At 36.9% G+C, this 17731-nt stretch overlaps 1 protein-coding gene across 3 annotated transcripts; it reads right to left on the reverse strand.

Annotated features, from left to right (window-relative positions):
* Positions 1 to 5011: 5011 nt before the first annotated feature.
* Positions 5012 to 15431, reverse strand: LOC121656136 (monocarboxylate transporter 12-B-like). Of its 3 annotated transcripts, XM_042011192.1 has the most exons (10): positions 15335 to 15431; positions 11909 to 11975; positions 11677 to 11815; positions 11039 to 11142; positions 10737 to 10880; positions 10414 to 10509; positions 10098 to 10254; positions 7301 to 8050; positions 6956 to 7215; positions 5012 to 6595 (listed from the first exon to the last, which is right to left on the reverse strand). In XM_042011192.1, the coding sequence occupies exons 3-10, from the start codon at positions 11811 to 11813 to the stop codon at positions 6390 to 6392; spliced, it is 1854 nt and encodes a 617-aa protein (XP_041867126.1). In that variant the 5' UTR covers positions 11814 to 11815; positions 11909 to 11975; positions 15335 to 15431; the 3' UTR covers positions 5012 to 6389. The 3 variants fall into 3 exon arrangements, with proteins under 3 accessions (XP_041867126.1, XP_041867124.1, XP_041867127.1); XM_042011190.1 differs by having other exon boundaries at positions 11677 to 11975; XM_042011193.1 differs by lacking the exons at positions 11677 to 11815; positions 11909 to 11975; positions 15335 to 15431 and having other exon boundaries at positions 10737 to 10840; positions 11039 to 11130.
* Between the last annotated feature and the right edge of the window lie 2300 nt (positions 15432 to 17731).

The following is a 17731-nucleotide window of genomic DNA, read 5'->3' on the forward strand; positions in this document are numbered from 1 at the left end:
CGGGGATGCCAACCTCAGAGGAAACCCCTCCTTCGCCTGCCTCCCACGCATCCACCTACACAGTGGAAACTTCTGTCTGAAACACACTCACAAACACAGAGGTTGCACAGTATTTGGTCACGAGGCCACCTGTTCAATCTGCTAGATGACATTTACACACCTTAACCCAGCCCTATCAAACTGGGAGGAAATTATAACTTTCAACGAAATGTATTTGGATATTTTTTGTCTGTCAAAACAGCAGAGAAATTACTTTGAGCTTTTGGACATTTTGATGTTCTTGATTCAACAAACAAGACTTAATTAATAAACAGTTGGTATAAACTAGTTAGAGCTCCTATATTTAATAATGAAACACCAAATTGGCTCTTTAACATTAATTCTGTAGTGATAAAGTGGTAATAATGTACTATTCTAAGCATGTACTCATACTACATTCACACAGGAACCACCTTTATGTAAATTTTGATCTTCATGACTTAAGTAAATGATTTGAATTCTTCCTCTATGTCTAAAGGTCATCTATCCTATTGAACAGTCTCAGCAGTTGAGGATTAGACATGATCAGAATCAGGTTTTTTGCATATAAGAGATGAATGTTTTAGTGTGTCACCTATGCTATCTGGGTGACACAGATATCATGGGTGACTGAACCTGAACATGTACATGTTTACCCCTACAGTAACTTTAAAGGGAGAAATTTGGTAGTTTTGGGGGGTAACAGATGTTTTTCTAGTTCCTGCAAGTGAGAAAATTCCCAATCTTTGATGGGGAACCATCACAATTTGTAAAAATTAAGTTTAATACTCCTTGGACTTCATGTTTTATCACTGTTTACAAGATTAGTAGGTTATATGGTTGGTTGTGGTGAAGAAGGAGCTGAGCCAAAAGGCAAAGCTTTCGATTTACCGGTCGATCTACATTCCTTCCCTCACCCATGGTCAAGAGCTGTGGGTAGTGACAGAAAGAACAAGATCATGAGTACAAGTGGCTGAAATGAGTTTTCTCCGCAGTGTGGCCCTTAGAGATAGGGTGAGAAGCTCAGTGATCCCGGAGGGGCTCAGAGGAGAGTCGCTGCTCCTCCACATCGAGAGGAGCCAGATGAGGTAGCTCGGGCATCTGGTCAGGATGCCTCCTGGACGCCTCCCTGGTGAGGTGTTCTGGGCACATCCCATCGGAAGGAGGCCCGGGGAAGACCCTGGATGGATTACATCTCTCGGCGGGCCTGGGAACACCTCGGGATTCCCCCAGATGAGCTGGTGAATGTTGCTGGGAAGAGGGAAGTCTTCATTTCCCTGCTTAGGCAGCTGCCCCCGCAACCTGACTCTTGATAAGGGTCAGAAAATGGATGGATGGATGGTTGGTTATGTGTATATGTGTTATATGTATGGTTGTGCTTGGTCAAGCACATGGATGCACTGGCACCACCATTACAAAAAATCTTTGTAAACACTGGTTAATATGGGCTGTACACTCAAATGCTCTTTAAAGCATTTGATTTTGGGCATGGCAACATGATCTGGCCATCATCTGCTGACCTAGTAAAATGAGAGTGGACCTGATTACATCTGAATTTGGTTATATAAGAAAACAGGTTTAGAAAAGAAAATAATGTTCCTGGAAAATGTTGTTGTATTGAAAACCAGCCTGTCCTCCACAGTTAACCATAAGAGCTGACGGTGCATACTAATAGTGTTTGTTCTAGGGGACAATGTAAAACTAACCTAGGAGCTCTGTTCTGGGCAATTTGTAATTTCTTTTATTGACCTTTAGATGCAGCGGACCGTACAGGTGCTCAGTAATCTACGTGACATAAAATTAAAGATTTAGTCACCTGTACCACAATGTGTGAAGGGACGTAAGAAAGACATTTCCTTACCATGAAGATGCCACAATTGTTTTTCACTATGGTATCAGTGTGTTCTGCCCATGACAACTGGCTATCAATTATTGTGCCCAGTAATTTTAGTTTATCTACCTTTTCTATAGGTTCCCCAAATAAATTTAAACTCATCTTTGGTGTAGATGATATTTTATGACTTGATCCCAAGATAATAGATTTGGTAGTCGAGATGTTCAGTACCCTCTTATTTGTTTGTGTACATATGTACAAGGTGGAGTATAAAAGAAACTTAACCTAACCCTAAGTAGCTCCCTTGCGGGTGAGACCAGCTGCTACTGTAATGAACCTGTGGTGTCCAATTTGTAAGATAACTCATCATGAAAAGAACGGCATTTGAACGAAATCCATTGCATTCTAGTTTACCGATGAGCAGATTGTGATCTATGACATCAAAATGCACTAAAAAAATCAAGTAATACTGTACCAGTAATCTTTGAGTTATCCGTTTCCTCGAACCAATTATCTGTCATTACTGTAAGGGCAGAAACATTTTAATGATTATGTCTGTAAGCATGTTGAAACCCTGTGTTTAAGCCCTTACAGTCATTTGTGCATATACTATTTTGTCCATCAGTTTTTTGAGAACTGGGAGAATAGTGATTGGTCTGCTGTTCTTCCCAGTGAATGCTAGTCTGCCATCTTTAGGTAAGGGAAAAACTTTACCCTCTTTCCAGATCTTGGGTTAATATAAATTCTATAATATGCATAAAAGAATGCAAACATAGTCAGATGACAGGTCAAGGACTTTACTGTCCAGGTCTGTATCAGTACCCACTGAGTTGTGTTTGGGCAAATAAGCTGATGAATTGAGAAAAAAACCTTAAAGTTATAGAGGTCCTCAATTACCCTCAAGTTATCGAACAGAAAAAGTTTCTGGTTCAACTTTAGCTTTTCACATATGGTGACCCATCCTCATCAAAACAGTGACAATAAATTAAATCTTAACATTAACTATTGCTGGTGTCTTTAATGCAATTGTTATTTTCTCATTTGTGGATGGCAAACGAGCGCACAACTGTTTACTTGAAACCACCTTATCAGATTTCTTGTGATCATAGAAAACATTACTGAAAGCCTTTACAAACCGACCACAACAAGCTTTGTGGAGTTGCTCGCCTTTTCTAGAATGGGTGCTACAGATCTTTTCACACAGTGTTCTACATAATTCATTTATGTGTAGCTGCTTCAGTTGTGGGTTTGAAGACATTGCTGATGCATGAACATAAGCTTTGAAAGCTGAAAAATTAAAACACCTTTACAGATAAACTTCTTGTTTAATTTTGATTCAACACCCCAGCTATAAAGCTGTATTTCCCTGCACAAGACCTTGATTGTTCCAATATTTAGAGGAAGTGAAGAGGAAGACTTCATTCTATGGGATTTTTGTGATGACTTCTCAAATATTCAAAGATGAAAATTTATCATTAATGTAATCAATGAGAAACACAGATATCTCAGTGCTGATTAATGGATTCAACATTTTGTGTGACTGGTACACACTCACACATCACTGCTGAGGATGCATCAAACACACACACACACACACACACACACACAGCAACCCAGCATTTGCTGCAGCAAAAGAAAGCAGGTCTCCCCGTGTGGGGGTGGATACTTTTAGTACGGGATGTTCTCTTTGGTGAACATATGCACACAGAAGTACAAACACACCTCTTCTCAATGCTCAGGCGCAACTGTGCACGAGCTAACGGGCAACACACCATAAAAACCACACTGTTCTCACTCTTACATTTTACCCTACCACATGCAAAATAGCTGTGTGTTTACCTGTTACCTTAAAACCCTTTATGAATGGACTTTTGTCATCACTATTATAAGTCATTATAATTTAAATGAACCAATCTTATGTAATATTGGACTTCTAACTCAACTACTTATGCTATCTGCACTCACTGGCCTTACCTGTTTTAAGGAAAAAACATCAGAATATTTATTATTCCAGTAGAAGGGCTGCATTTATGGTGTACTTGTATCCAAAAACGCACATTTCTGATGCACTTTAAAACAGCATCGACTGAGAGGCATGTGAGGGTTATTTAAATCAAGAAAGGTTGGTTTTGACTTCCACTTTTCCTCAGTTCTGCAGCTTTCTATTGCTGCAAAAATTTCTTTCATACAATCTTAAAATCTATTTAAAAGAGCATGAAAGCAGATGAACTAGACAAAGGACAGAGCCTGCAGTAAACTGCATGCGTCTTCTGCCCTCCTGTGGCTGAGAGCACTCATTTCGTTGTTGTAACGTTGTAATTCCATGACAAATATACCTGAAGAGTTTAATTGGTTCAATTTCTTTTACATAAATTAGACGTTGGTGGGACCTATATGCTTTGATCAATTTCAGATATTTTAGCTGCTGAATGCATGGCAAATTTTCATTTTGTACTTTTGTATTGTTGTTTACAAAAATTAGAACACCTGGATCATCCTTGGCTACCTGGACATCTCCTAATCCTGTATGATAGGGATCCTGAGTTTTAGAATTTTAGATTTACAACATGTCCAGAAACTGTGTTAAAACATAAATGTTTTTCTTCACAACACAATTATTAGTTTTTAATTAGAGTTATAAGGACATTCTGCTTTTTACCAAGATGGACTTGTGGACTACATATTGGATCTGTTCACCGCAGAGTTGGCATCTCAGTAAAAACTGTGCATGAAGCAGTCGTTTCAGTGCACGATACAGCTTTATTCACAGGGAGCTCTTTGTTTACTTTAAGAAAACTGGGAAAATTGCAAAAAAGAAACTGATAGATCATTGCAACATGCACAAGCTGATGCTGAGCCATCCAAACAAACAAACTGCAGATGGTATCAAGTACAGACGTGATACCATCAGACACCATTAAACCCTTGAATCCCTTTATGTTTTAATTCTCTCAAAAAGCCTGATATGCTTTTTAATTTTTTACTTCATCATACTGACATAGGTGGAAATAAAGAAAGATAAGAAAGAAAGATACAGCAACAGCTGCTCAATCTAAACAAAAAACAGATAACCAGCTGCTACACCTGTAAATAAAAACTGCCTCCGCAAGATAACAAAGCTGACAATCATGGGGAGCACCCATAAAAACACAGACAAGCTGAAAAAACCACAAATCATAATCATAGCAAAAACATCAGCAACCAAAAAAAACACATAGTTATTGGTGATTAAACCCACAGGACAATACAATGACAGTATCAGCATGCATGTTACTGCATTCACATTCACTAATTGAATCTAAAACCCTGTCAGTTGTCCAAAGACCATTGATCAACCAGTAATGAAATACCTGTCAAATGAGCAACAATTTTGTCTGACCAACCTTATCTTCCATAAGGAATGGCTCTAAAATATCCAAATCAAGAAAGCACTAGGTGGTTAAAGAGGTAAAGACAAAAATGGCTTCAACAGGTGATTGTAAGGCAAAATTTTGAACATTTTGACAAAAAATAAAAACAAAAAACAAACTATAGAACACAGATTTGTTTAAAATTATGTGAGTTTTTAATCTGTTTAAAAAAAAACAAGAGTTTACTAAAGCCACAGACTGTCTTTGTTTTCAGTGAGAAAAAAATAATAAAATCCAACATTCAATAAAAAAAAAGCTCTAAAAAATTAAACTATCATTTTGCAATATGGTGACAAACCTGTTGCAGATTCAAGTATGGGAAGCAGACTGGCAAAAACAAAGTAATGCACAGGACTGTACCAGGGTTGGGGCATGAACATAAATTCGCAATATGTGCAATATTATTATTATATGTGCAATATAAACAAACATATGAAGAAGATTATGGAGAATGATGCTAAAAAGGAGACTAATTTTGCTATAAAAGCCATTTCATGCTCTGTAATCTGCTATTGTTGTAGCTGGTTTGGGGTTCGCACATGCAGGCTACTAGAGAAATTAGGCTATGGTGTCATCAGTTCAAGAAAGATATGTATGAAACATTAACAATGGGAACGAGTTTTGGGCTCCCACAACGCTGGTTTCATGTGGATGAAATGTCCAAATGATTAAAAAACAAAAAACTGTAGCCAATGATAAAGTAGGTCTCTTCTTCTTTCTCCAGGATGAATTACTCACTTAAAAATAAAACAAAAATGGGCTACAAGGCTGGAAGAGCAAATATAAAAGCCAAGGAGAAAATATACAGGGAGGTGTGATTGGTTTGGTGAAGGCAGGTAAGCTGAATGAAGAACACAAAACTGGTGATGACACAGCAATCTGGAGAAATGACAAATTAAGCAAATGACAGGCAATAACGGAGAAAACAGAATCAAAATACATAACTTAAATTCAAAATTAAACAAAAAGACTTTCACAAATAGTGAAGATAAAGCAAATACTCATTTCTTAAACCACAGAATGGCAACATACAAAAAAATGTCAACACAAGAGGATTTTAAACATAACATAGCAGAAACTATAAACCTTGACACAAACATACCAATATACTGTAAATTAGGTGTGTATCACAACTTTTCTTTTTGAAGAAAAGGCACAAGTTCAGACTGATTTCTTTTTAGTGGACACTGTTCTTGACCCTCAGTCTCTTTACATCTTGTCATCACATGACTGAGTAATTTGGCAGCTGCCAGGATCAAAGCGCTGAGGAAGAAGGAAACTCCGCTAAGGAAGAAGGTTGCTGCATAGTTTCCAGTTTGATCTACTAACCAGCCTGGAGAAAGAAGAAGAGACATACTTTAAATATGATATGGACAAAATCTTTATGGACACAATCGTGCTCATCTGTAAAACAATGGATGAAACAGCTTGTTTAATAGATGGGAAATTACATTTATTACTCCATGTAAAATAACGTGTAAACCTGTTCTTTTTGCACACAACAGATAATGCAAATATTTCAATCCTGATTATATAAAGTTGATATACACTACCGTTGAAAAGTTTGGGGTCACTTCCCTATTGAATCCCATAGCAAAGTGACCCCAAACTTTTGAACAGTAGTGTATTTAGATTCTGAGAGGCCAGAGCTAACTTTGATTAAGATTGCAGCATGCAATTCACAAAATCTTACCTCCAATTGGTGGGCTAACCAGGTATGGGATAGCATGCAGGAAGTAGACTAAACCCAGAGCAGAGGTGAGATAGGTGGAGCCTACAATGTCAGAGGTTACTACTGGTATAAGAGCCACATATGCCCCATCAAAATATCCATAGACAGCAGAAAATGGGACTAGTAGGGAGAAGGAGTGGAGGAAGGGCATGCACATGCAGCAGATGCCCTCCATGCCTATTGCCATCATGTAGCTCAGCATCCGATAACTCTTTAGGCACCTGGAGTGAAGAAAATCCATCACTAGAGGTTTTGATTCAATGACTGACATTTATTTAGCCAACATAACATCCAGCCCTGACTTACCTCCTGTCTGTTATCCATCCAAAGGTGATATTACCAACAATGCCGCTGACACCAAATATGGACATAAGGAAAGCAGCGTGCTGATGGTTCTCCCCCACACTGAGGGCATAGGGAACCAGGTAAACCACTGGAGCGCTGCAGCCATATGCCAGAAACAGGAAGGACACTGACAGGATAAGAAAGTTGGGTATCAGAAGGAAGCCGAACTCCTCGCTGGACTCGAGACAAAAAGCTTGACCTCTGGAAGGCATCAGTGTGTTTACCAAAGGTTCAGCAGGAACAGATTTGTCCAGATCATCTGTCAGTCTGACTTTACTAAATTCTGAATTTTCTCTTTGTTCGTTCATATCCGCTAACATGTTGGTCAAATTTATGCTTTCCACCAGTTTTAAGTCCTCATTTGTGCTGCCATCGGAAAGCATAAGATCTGACACTTCGATCTCACCTAGCATCATCTCAGGCAGATTTTTGCTAAATAAAATACATTCAGCCATCCTCAGGTCTGTTAACCTTTGATCAGGCAGACTGGGGTTTGGTAGCATTGCTTTTTTCCCATGAAGTCCATTGCTATCAAGCCCAAAATTTTGAAGTACTCCGTTGGCAATGAAAAGGCCCTGTGTGTCTTTGAAACTGTGTGTTTTCTGCTGCTTTGGTTCCTTTTGGCTGCAGTCAGAAGTTACTTGTTCTGTGATTTTAGATTCCAGAGCTGTCATAAAGGTGGCCTCCAGGTTTGAGGTTTTCTCCAATGTCCTGAGAAACAGAGAAAACCTAATTAGTTACATTTAGATTATTAATAGATTAGTTCAAGATCAATCTTCTGAAACAGTCTGAAATGTCAGATTTTATCACACAATCGACGTCTAATTCGGTATCCATCTTGCTTCCTACCTGTACTGTGAGCTCTAGAAAGGATAAGGTTAAAAAAAGAAGAAGAAAAAAAAAGGGACTAAAGACTTCAGCTGGATTTATACTGTCATGTATCTGCACAAGGTGGGTTAGGCTTCATTGCCATATGCTCCGTGTAGGTTCTGCAGAGGCGTGACGCACACACCTCTTCCACACCTGACGTGCACCCATACTTGTAGCGCAGTTACTAGTGATGTGCGGACCGATACCAACATATCGACACTACTGACACCAGGTTTTTATGGTCTTGAATCAATTTTCATGTTAAAATATTAATCTTACAGGCAAAGGTAAAAAAAAAAAAGGTTAAAAAAAATGCAGTTTATCGCAAACTGAAATACAATGAAAAATAATTTTATTATCAGAATTTTTAAAATTATACCCAGTTGGCAGGAACTACTTTTTCTCCCTCCTATCATAGTTTATATGTACTAAGAACATGATGCTGTTGGGTGAAATGGCACAGTTTTAGGGGCGTGTGCCTTCTCACTCATTCAGTCCATGGCAGTCAATCACATGTGGAGCTGAACAGCAAAGGTTTGATGTATGATGTGTGTGGGAAGAAATAGAGGTGTTGTAGCAACACCACAAACCTCCTGAAACATCTAAGAGTCGACCATAACAAAGTATATAATTAAATTATGATGAGGAAGAGGAGGAGATTAGTGGGACAGGTGCTACAGGGGCAAGACACGCCACTCTTGGAGTCCTTTGATGCTGCAGGCAGGTACAAACCACTATTCAGAGGGAGAAAATGTGGTGCTGTGTACCACTGATGCTAATTTTAGAGAAAGTGATTTTCATTTGTCTGTTAGATTAAGGTTTTTGTGTTCAATTAAAAATGGTTATGAAATAAGAAAGTGCTGTAATAAATATGCAAAAAAAATTCAGCTTGAAGCGAAATGTGTCCCTGAGATCAGCGCACATCAATTATACAGGTCTACATTTAGTTGGTAAGAATGATGCAGAGGCTGGTGTCATTAAATATTAAGTAAAGCAGCCGTTGAGGGTTTTTAAAAATAAAAATACAGATGAAAAATATTTAAAACAGTAACATTAATCCTTCTCATTTGTTTAGACTGTATAATTATAATAAATAATGAAAAAAACATAATGCTTACACTAACAACCTTATGTCAGACTTTTAAAGAAAGCTGGAATTCATTCATAACTTTAAATTCAACCCAAATATATCAAACCATGTATATTACAACTGGCAGTAATTCCCTCTTTCCCCCTACCACACACACACACACACATATTGCCCATAACTCCCACTAAAGTACCCACAATTCATAATAAATAATAATTATAATGGATTAGATTTCTATTATGCTTCATTGCTGACCACATTCAAATTGCTTACATTGGATCCATCATTCATCCACTCCCCATTCATATTGGTGATGGTAAGCCACATGTGCAGCCACAGCTGTCCTGGGGCAGACTGATGGAGCCAATAGCCTCTTCCACCACCACCGAAACATTCATACTCATTTATACACCAGTATGGCGACACTGGAGGCAAGGAGGGTGAAGTAACTTGCCCAAGGACACAACAACAGATGACTGGGGGAGTGGGGGGGGGGGGGGGGGGGGGGGGCTTAAATAAGTATGGGCAGCTTAGTATTGTCATTAATTGCTTACAGTCTATCTCCTGTTGTCATATGATCCACTTGAGACTGTATGAACCGTTTTTGCCACATGGAATTGTGAAACAACTATATTTTTTCCTTACAGTACAGGTTTTAATATTTGTGACATTTCTAGGATTTAACTTGCAGTATAAAGAGAATAATCAATAAGAAAATGGCATTTATTTGTAGTATTAATAGCAGTGGATAAAACATTAAGCTTGATGAATGAGTAAGTAAAATTATAGATGACTGACCTTTCATCTTCATTTGGTTCCAATGGCTTCATCAGAGCACCACAAACACACAAGTTGGAAACAAATCCCCCAAGAATGAGCAGAGCCCCTCTCCAGGAGTAATACTCTATAAGCACCTGAACTGCAGGAGCCAGAAGGAAGGTCCCAATGCCACTGCCTGGAGATGAGGCGAAATTAGAAAAGAAGGGATATACAAATGCAAACAATATGAAGCTATATAAAGTAAAAGTAAAAGAAAAATAGAAAGTGGAAAGAAGATGGGGAAATATGGTATAAATGATAAGAAAACTAAATAACTGGTAAGTAAAGTCTGTACCTGACAGGGCAATGCCATAAGCCAACGCTTTCCTCTCTACGAAGTACCTCCCAACCATTGCTATGGATGGTGTGTAGCTGAGAGCAAAACCAAGACCTGTAGAGGACATAAATGGGTTTGGAGTTTGGCAAAAACCTGCCAAATGCTGCCAGATCTCAGTAGACCCCTTACACATTAGAAGTGTGTTTAAATCAACTGACCTATGAAATAGTTTGTTTTCCTTAAAGTTTAAGATCTACAATAATGCAAGTTATTTTTTACTCATGCAAAATCTTTTAAAGATAATGTTTTGTGCAACGAAAAAGGAACAACAATGAGTGTACCTGTAATGATACCCAGAGAAATGTAGAGGAACTCCAGGCTGGAGGCAAAGGAGCTGAGGACCAGGCCGGCAGAGGACAGCAGGCCTCCCATAATAACTGTTGCTCTGCAGGATAGACGGTTGCCAATGAAACTGCCAAGAGGAGCTTAAAATACAGTTTGTGTGGATTACTTTTTGTGGATTACATGAAAGTTTTTTATTCATTTCAATTTCTATGCCCACATAATAATTTCCACCTTGCTGAATCTGGTCTAAGAGTAGCATCAGTATGTGTGCAGACTCTGGTACAGATGTCTGTCTTACCACATAGCATAGTGGTGGAGTCAATCAGACTATGTATCCAAGCAGTGGTGGAGTAATCCTTCTCAAAGTGAAGCTGGAACTCCATGAAGAACATGGAGACACATCTGGGTACAGAAACCAGGGAAGGAAAGGTTACATTTTGCTCCAGTTTAACATAATAAATATAAAAAAGTGTTCTGACCTCTGTTTTTTTAATTTCTCACATTTACCAAATCTTTTAATAACAGCTTTAATATTATTTTTACAAAGATTTGCCCAATCTCTCCAAGCCTCACAGAACAGTTTCCAATTTACTGAGGACAATAATGTAAGAGCTGCTATTTACAATCATATAAGAAATATGTAAAGTATCATATCACAATATGAAAAAAATGCACTTTCACTGTTTTTAAAATGACATAATTTGTATATTATAATTATACAATTTGTATCATATCAAAGCCTTTAATTAGGATGTATGTGGCTATTACAGCATGGGCATTAAAATTAAGATTTTGAAGAATTTCACTCGAGATGCATCTAGAAGGCACGTCAACATGAGGGTAAAACTATTGAGATTACAATAATATACACTGTAGGGCTCATTTCAAATTCACACATTGAGAATAATGACATTTTGGTTGGGACACACTCTTCACCTGGTCACTGCTCGGATGCAGATGGTAGCAAGGAAACAACCAGCGACGATCATCCAACCCCAGCCGCCTTCCGGTGGTCTCATTGCTCCAGATGCTCTTTGGCCTTCCTCAAGCTTCTCCTCCTTCGTAACTGTCATCACTGCAGACACTCACAACTTCAGTTTTCTACTCCTTTTCTCTTCATAATTTAAACTCTTTTCAGTGGCTAGACTTGGTGGAATAAAATACATACCAGCAGATCTTCAGAGGCCTCCTTCCTGTTCTACTTGCTCCTTCTTCCACCTCAACTTCCTCACCCACTATGGCGACATAGAGTGAAACTATGAATATCAACACGAATATGAAAAAATATATATGTAAATCAACATGAAAAAAGGGATATCAACGTGGCAATATTATTTACCTCCTTTCTCCAATTCTTAAACAAAGATGCTATCTACCTCAAGCTGTTGAGGTTCACCTTGCACCTTAAACCCTTTATTTATCATTTCATGTTATATGCAGGCGTTCTTTCCTTTCATTCTTTCCTTAAAGCCAATATTCATTGGAGAAAATTCCATTTATATTTGCTTTACTTGGAATCAAATGCAAAACCACCTGGATCTAAGAGTGTTGGAGTAATTGAATGTATTCAAGTACATTATTAATGAACCAGAGGCAGATACATCAGGCTGCAAATGTTATTACTGATTATTACTGCTCCGCCTCTGAGCTATAATGATTCACAAGCACTCACAAGCACACAGGGGAGCCTATGTGCTTGTCTAAACACTAGAAAACAAAGGTGTGAAAGAAAACCTATTGGCCTCAGACAAAAGCCAGAGTAGAGATCAGTTAAGACAAATAGCTTCAACTCCACCCACTTATTTCCATCTCAAAAAGTAAAACCTCTCCATTCTAAGCTCACAATGACCGCATTTTAACACTGTCCTAATTTAAGGGAAGACACCAAACAATCAATGTTATAGAGGTAAGCAAGATGCCTGATAAGAAGTATGGCTACATGAATCTAACAAAATAACAGATAAAGTCTCAAATCAGTGACCTACACAACTGTCCTGCCTCTGCTTGTATAGTAGAAAATTAGCAGAATCAAAGGCCGACTGAAGCTGCCTTTTAAGTTTAGTCAAAATTCAACAAATAAACAAATAAGCTCAGGTTGGAGGGCTCACCCTGTCGACTGGGGCCAAAACAGCTTATATTATTATACTTGTCCTTTTCTAGTTTCTCTAAACAGCCTGGACTTGGAATGAAATTAAAAGAATTGTTATATTCAAGCTGAAGAATAAGAATTCTGATTTTTGTGGGTTTGACACCCACACTGTCAAAGTTGTCAATCTCATCAGGTTTCTTTTGCTACAAAAACACCACATTTTGTGTCTTCTTTTTGTTCCCCAACGTATTTTATTATTATTTTTTTATGTTATAGTGAACAAACATACATAAAGCAAATCTCACCCCAAACCCACCCAACAGCATCATTTTCTTATTATATATAAACTTCAGTCATAACAAAATTATCTATACAGATACGTCTATTATAAACGGTAAAAATGTTGTCCAGAGCTTGTAAAAGTCTTCAAGCCTTCCTTTAACTAGGTACATCAGGGCAAGATTATGAGTCATTTTTGATCCACTTATTAGTGGTGGGCATCTGTATGTCTTTCCATCATAGAGACCATATATTTGGCCTGAAACAGACAAGAAAATTAACAGTTCCATGTTGGATCTGTTCAGGGAGAATATGAAAAGTTTTACATTTTGTATCCACTGGATAACATGGTCTATTAACCTTGAGTTTAATTCAAAAGTCTTTTTCCAAAACGTCCTCACATGCCCACATGCAGTGAAACAGTCTCCTTCTCTTTGTTGCATTAATACTAACATCAGAAATGTTAGAATTAAAGCAGTTTTGTTTTGCAGGAGTAATATGTGCTAAAAAGCCATTTGTACTGCAATAGTTTGAATTTTGTATAAAAGGTTTGGGTTTGAGATTCAAGCTAGGCCTTCTTCAGATCTTCTACAGAGAGCTCTGATCAGAGGTCATTTTTCCATGCAGCCATATAAGAAAGTGAGATCATTAGAAGCTGCCAGCAACCTTTATCATGAAGATTGTTCATTGTAATATTCTCAATAGTGGATAGTAAAGGTCTGATGTGTACTTCACTTGTGCATTTACAAAGTTTCTTATTTGCAGGTATTTGTAATTGTTCATTGAAGTGCCCTTACTGTACAAGTCTTTTATTTTACTTAACCCTTTGTAACTCCAGCCTTTGAATCCCATGTCCATTCTTCCTAGTTTAAAATCGTGATTGCCTGAGATGGGTGAAAAAAATGATAACTTGGGGAGATCATTTAGGAAGGAATGAGTCTGATGCCAGATAGATATAGAATTTCCAAGAAGGGGATTTTGAGTGTTTTGGTTTTTGCCGAATGGAAATATAACTGTATTGGTAATTTTTTAAGAGTAATTCTTTATATTTACCCAGGATGGGGCCTCTGAAACATTAAAGTACTGTGTGGCTGCACTAAGTTGGGACATTGTGTGTCTTTTGCAGACAGGACAGGACTTTAGCCAGATAAAGGAAATATGTCTGTGGGAGACCTTTTGAAAGTATGTCTATTTTAAACTCCTCATAAAGGAAAATTTCATTTTAAGGTGTTTTTATATTATCTAGGGAGTTAATTTAACCACTGTAGGCAATAAGCCATTTCATGGGAAGCAATAATTATAACCACATATAATTTATGTGATAAACACTCACTCATTCGAATGAGTGCAAAAAGAACAGGATCAAACCTTGGATCTCTTAGTTTACAGTTAAAGCTAATCAAATTTGATTTTGTGACAGTATGATTAAATGATTTTTATTATTATTATTTTATTTTATTTTATTTTAGAATTGACTTCAAGTATGAGATCAAAGACCAAAAGTCATAATCAGCTACATTTTCCCAGTTGCTGTCATGATTTTTTCCTTGTCCCAGTCCAAGGTTGAGCCTCCTTGTCTTTGTTTCCCAGTTTAAAGCATCTCAAACACGTTAAAGCAAACAAATAACCTGGTCATTGTTTTCATACCCTAAGGCTTTAGCATTCACACCAGATAAGTTGTGTTTCAGCTTCTTTAGCCTTATAAAACCAGAGACCTCGCTTACTAAATGACAAATGTTTGGGGCAATAAAAATTGACAGTTAACTGTAACTTTAAAGAAGAGTACATTTGAGATCTTTTCCTGGTCTGTTGAAATTATCTTTTTTTTCTGTCCAAAGGTTTATTTGCAGCCTTTTTTTTCATTGTTTTCTCACTGTAAACTGTCATCCATACACTGAAAAAGATCCCAGTGTAACTGTTGACTGTAGTTATCCTTAAAGTCAGAAAAAGAAAAAAAAACACAGAGCATAAGTACAGACACATAGTGTAAGTGTATTAAGGTGTTTTAAGTCTCCTGAATATATTTACAATATTTTTGCACAGTTTAAAAAATATTTTTACTACTTTTTGCAGGACAATGCACATTTTAAAGCATGTGTAGTCAACACTAAATACATTTTTATGTACAATTTAAGCAAAATATATAAAAGCCAAAATAAATAATATAAAAATTATTAAATAAAATAAAAACATAAGAAAGAGAAGATAAAATTTTGTGGTACTTACGTAGGCCAGCAGACAGCTTCTACACTTTTGTTTCACAGTTTCATGTCCAAAATGCAAATAAGAAAAAAGTTTTCTCGCTGTTCCCAGTCCTACAAACACCCTCAAAGTGCTTTGCAACACAAATGAGCCTGCAGACTGTAGATATGAGAGGAAGTAGGTGGAGCAAGGGGAGGAGGAGTATTCCCCAAATATTCCCTCAGTCATGACCTGGGGGTCAATAGTTTTCTTTGTTTTATTCAAGCAGTTGTTTATTGCTGTATTTTGACACAGTCCTAGAGAAAGAAATATATATATATATATATATATATATATATATACATATATATATATATATATATTTAAGCCATGTTGGTGTCCTTTCTGGTGTCCTTTTTTATATGAAATTCCAACATATCTTCTGTGTAACTAGTTCTATATGTTTTATTTAAATTAATGCTTATTTTACTTTTATAATTGCATTGTTAGGTAATCTATAGAATTTGTTCTAAGTTTGCTAACAAGCCAAGAGCAATTTAACTTATAATTACACATATAGAATATTACATATTTAGCTCCATAATATATATATATAATGTGCACACACACACACACACCCCAAAGTTTTACCCCTAAACACACTCCAGCACCTCTCTTATCAACCCACCCCGTGGTAGCTCAGATTATATAGGGTAGAGTGATCTTAGGGTAGAGTGATCTATTATGTTAATTAATCTGCACGTGTTAGTAGAGAAATGTTTACCTTTAATAAAGCCTCTTTGGTCATGATGTATTATTAGAGGGGTTATTTTTTCTATCCTTCTAGCCAGAGCTTTGTTGATTTTTTTAAGATTGGGCGAAAATTGGACGATAACTCGATGGAAGTGTCAGGTCTGTTCCTGGTTTCAATACTAGAGTAACATTAGATAAGTTCATATTTGAAGGTATTTTTTGTTTTTCCTTTATTTCTAATATCATATTGTAGAAAGTGGGTGCCAGCATTGTCCAGAATTCTTTGTAGAATTCTGCTGGATAACCATCTGGACCTGGGGCTGTATTGTTGGGTATATGCTGGAGTGCTTTGTGGAGTTCACCAATTGAAAGAGGTGAATCCAAGGCCATTTGATTTTATGTTTTAATTTTGGAAGATTGATGTTACTAAGAAATTGATCGATATTCTCATCAGTTGTGTTTAGTTGTGATTTATATAATGTTTTATAAATTTCTCTAAAAGTGTTATCTTGTCATGGTTGTGGCTAATATTTCCTTCTGGATCTTTGACAGAGGAAATTGTTGTTTTCTCAGTTTTTTTTTAATTGATTAGCCAGGAAACTTCCAGATTTGTTGCCATGTTCAAAGTTCTCCAAGCAAAATCTCTGCACCAAGAATTGTGGTTTTATATCTATTATTTTGTTAATTTCAAGTTTAGCTTTCATTATATCGTTCAGTGTCTGTTCTTCTGGGGAGACATGTAAGCGTCCTTGAGGAATTTAATTCTGAGTTCTGCATCTGAAATTCTCCTTCTTTTTCTTATGGAAAGAGAAGGAAATTATTTTCCCTCCCATTACTGCTTTTCCTGCTTCCCAAAGAACACACACTGAAGTTTCCGGCAAGTCACTGTTTTCTAGATATAAAGGACCATTCTCTTTTAAAGTAGCTAATAAAATCGGGATCTAATAGTAATAAATCTCCATTTCTTTATTTGCTGGTTTATTGTTCCAATTTCTCAGAGTGAATGACACTGGTGTGTGATCGCTGATGGTAATGGAATCTATTTAGATTTCTGACATGTCATTCGTTAGCATTTAACTATGGTAACATTTGTTTTATTGCACATTTAAATATTTCTGTATTTTTTAGCACAATAGTTTTAAACATTAAAAAAGGGTATATCCCAACCTCTTTAGGTTATTAGTTTATGAATAAGTAAATGAATAGATTAATTTCTGATGAAGAGTTTTTTCAGGCTACTTAGCTTAGCCTAAAAAACTAGCAACATAGCTCAAGCTAACATTATTAAAATGGCTAAAACCAACATAAAAACAACATTTAGTCATTGACTCTATAAGTGTCAGCACTTTCTTTTAACAGCTAACTCAAATGTACATTATTGTTAGTTTTGTTCCTTTAAAAGCTTATTTTCATTTGCACTTTTAGCTTGTCAGCAAAACCAAGCTAGCAGCTAGTAGCAAACGACTGACTTTGTTAAGAATAGTCTTTTTTTTATTTAAATATGATTTTTTGCAGACCTTTGCAATCTGCTACTTCTGTTTTCTTTCGACATAGATCCAAGCAGACAAACATCTAGAACACATCTTATCCAGTTTTACTTTAATTCTTTGTTAGAAAAAAATAAAAATCACTTCAGTACATACACATTGCACAAGGCAGGAAGCCTTTTAAACTGCCATTTCCCAGCTC

This window comes from Melanotaenia boesemani, chromosome 16 (genome assembly GCF_017639745.1).
Source record: "Melanotaenia boesemani isolate fMelBoe1 chromosome 16, fMelBoe1.pri, whole genome shotgun sequence".
NCBI classification, from domain to species: Eukaryota; Metazoa; Chordata; class Actinopteri; order Atheriniformes; family Melanotaeniidae; genus Melanotaenia; species Melanotaenia boesemani.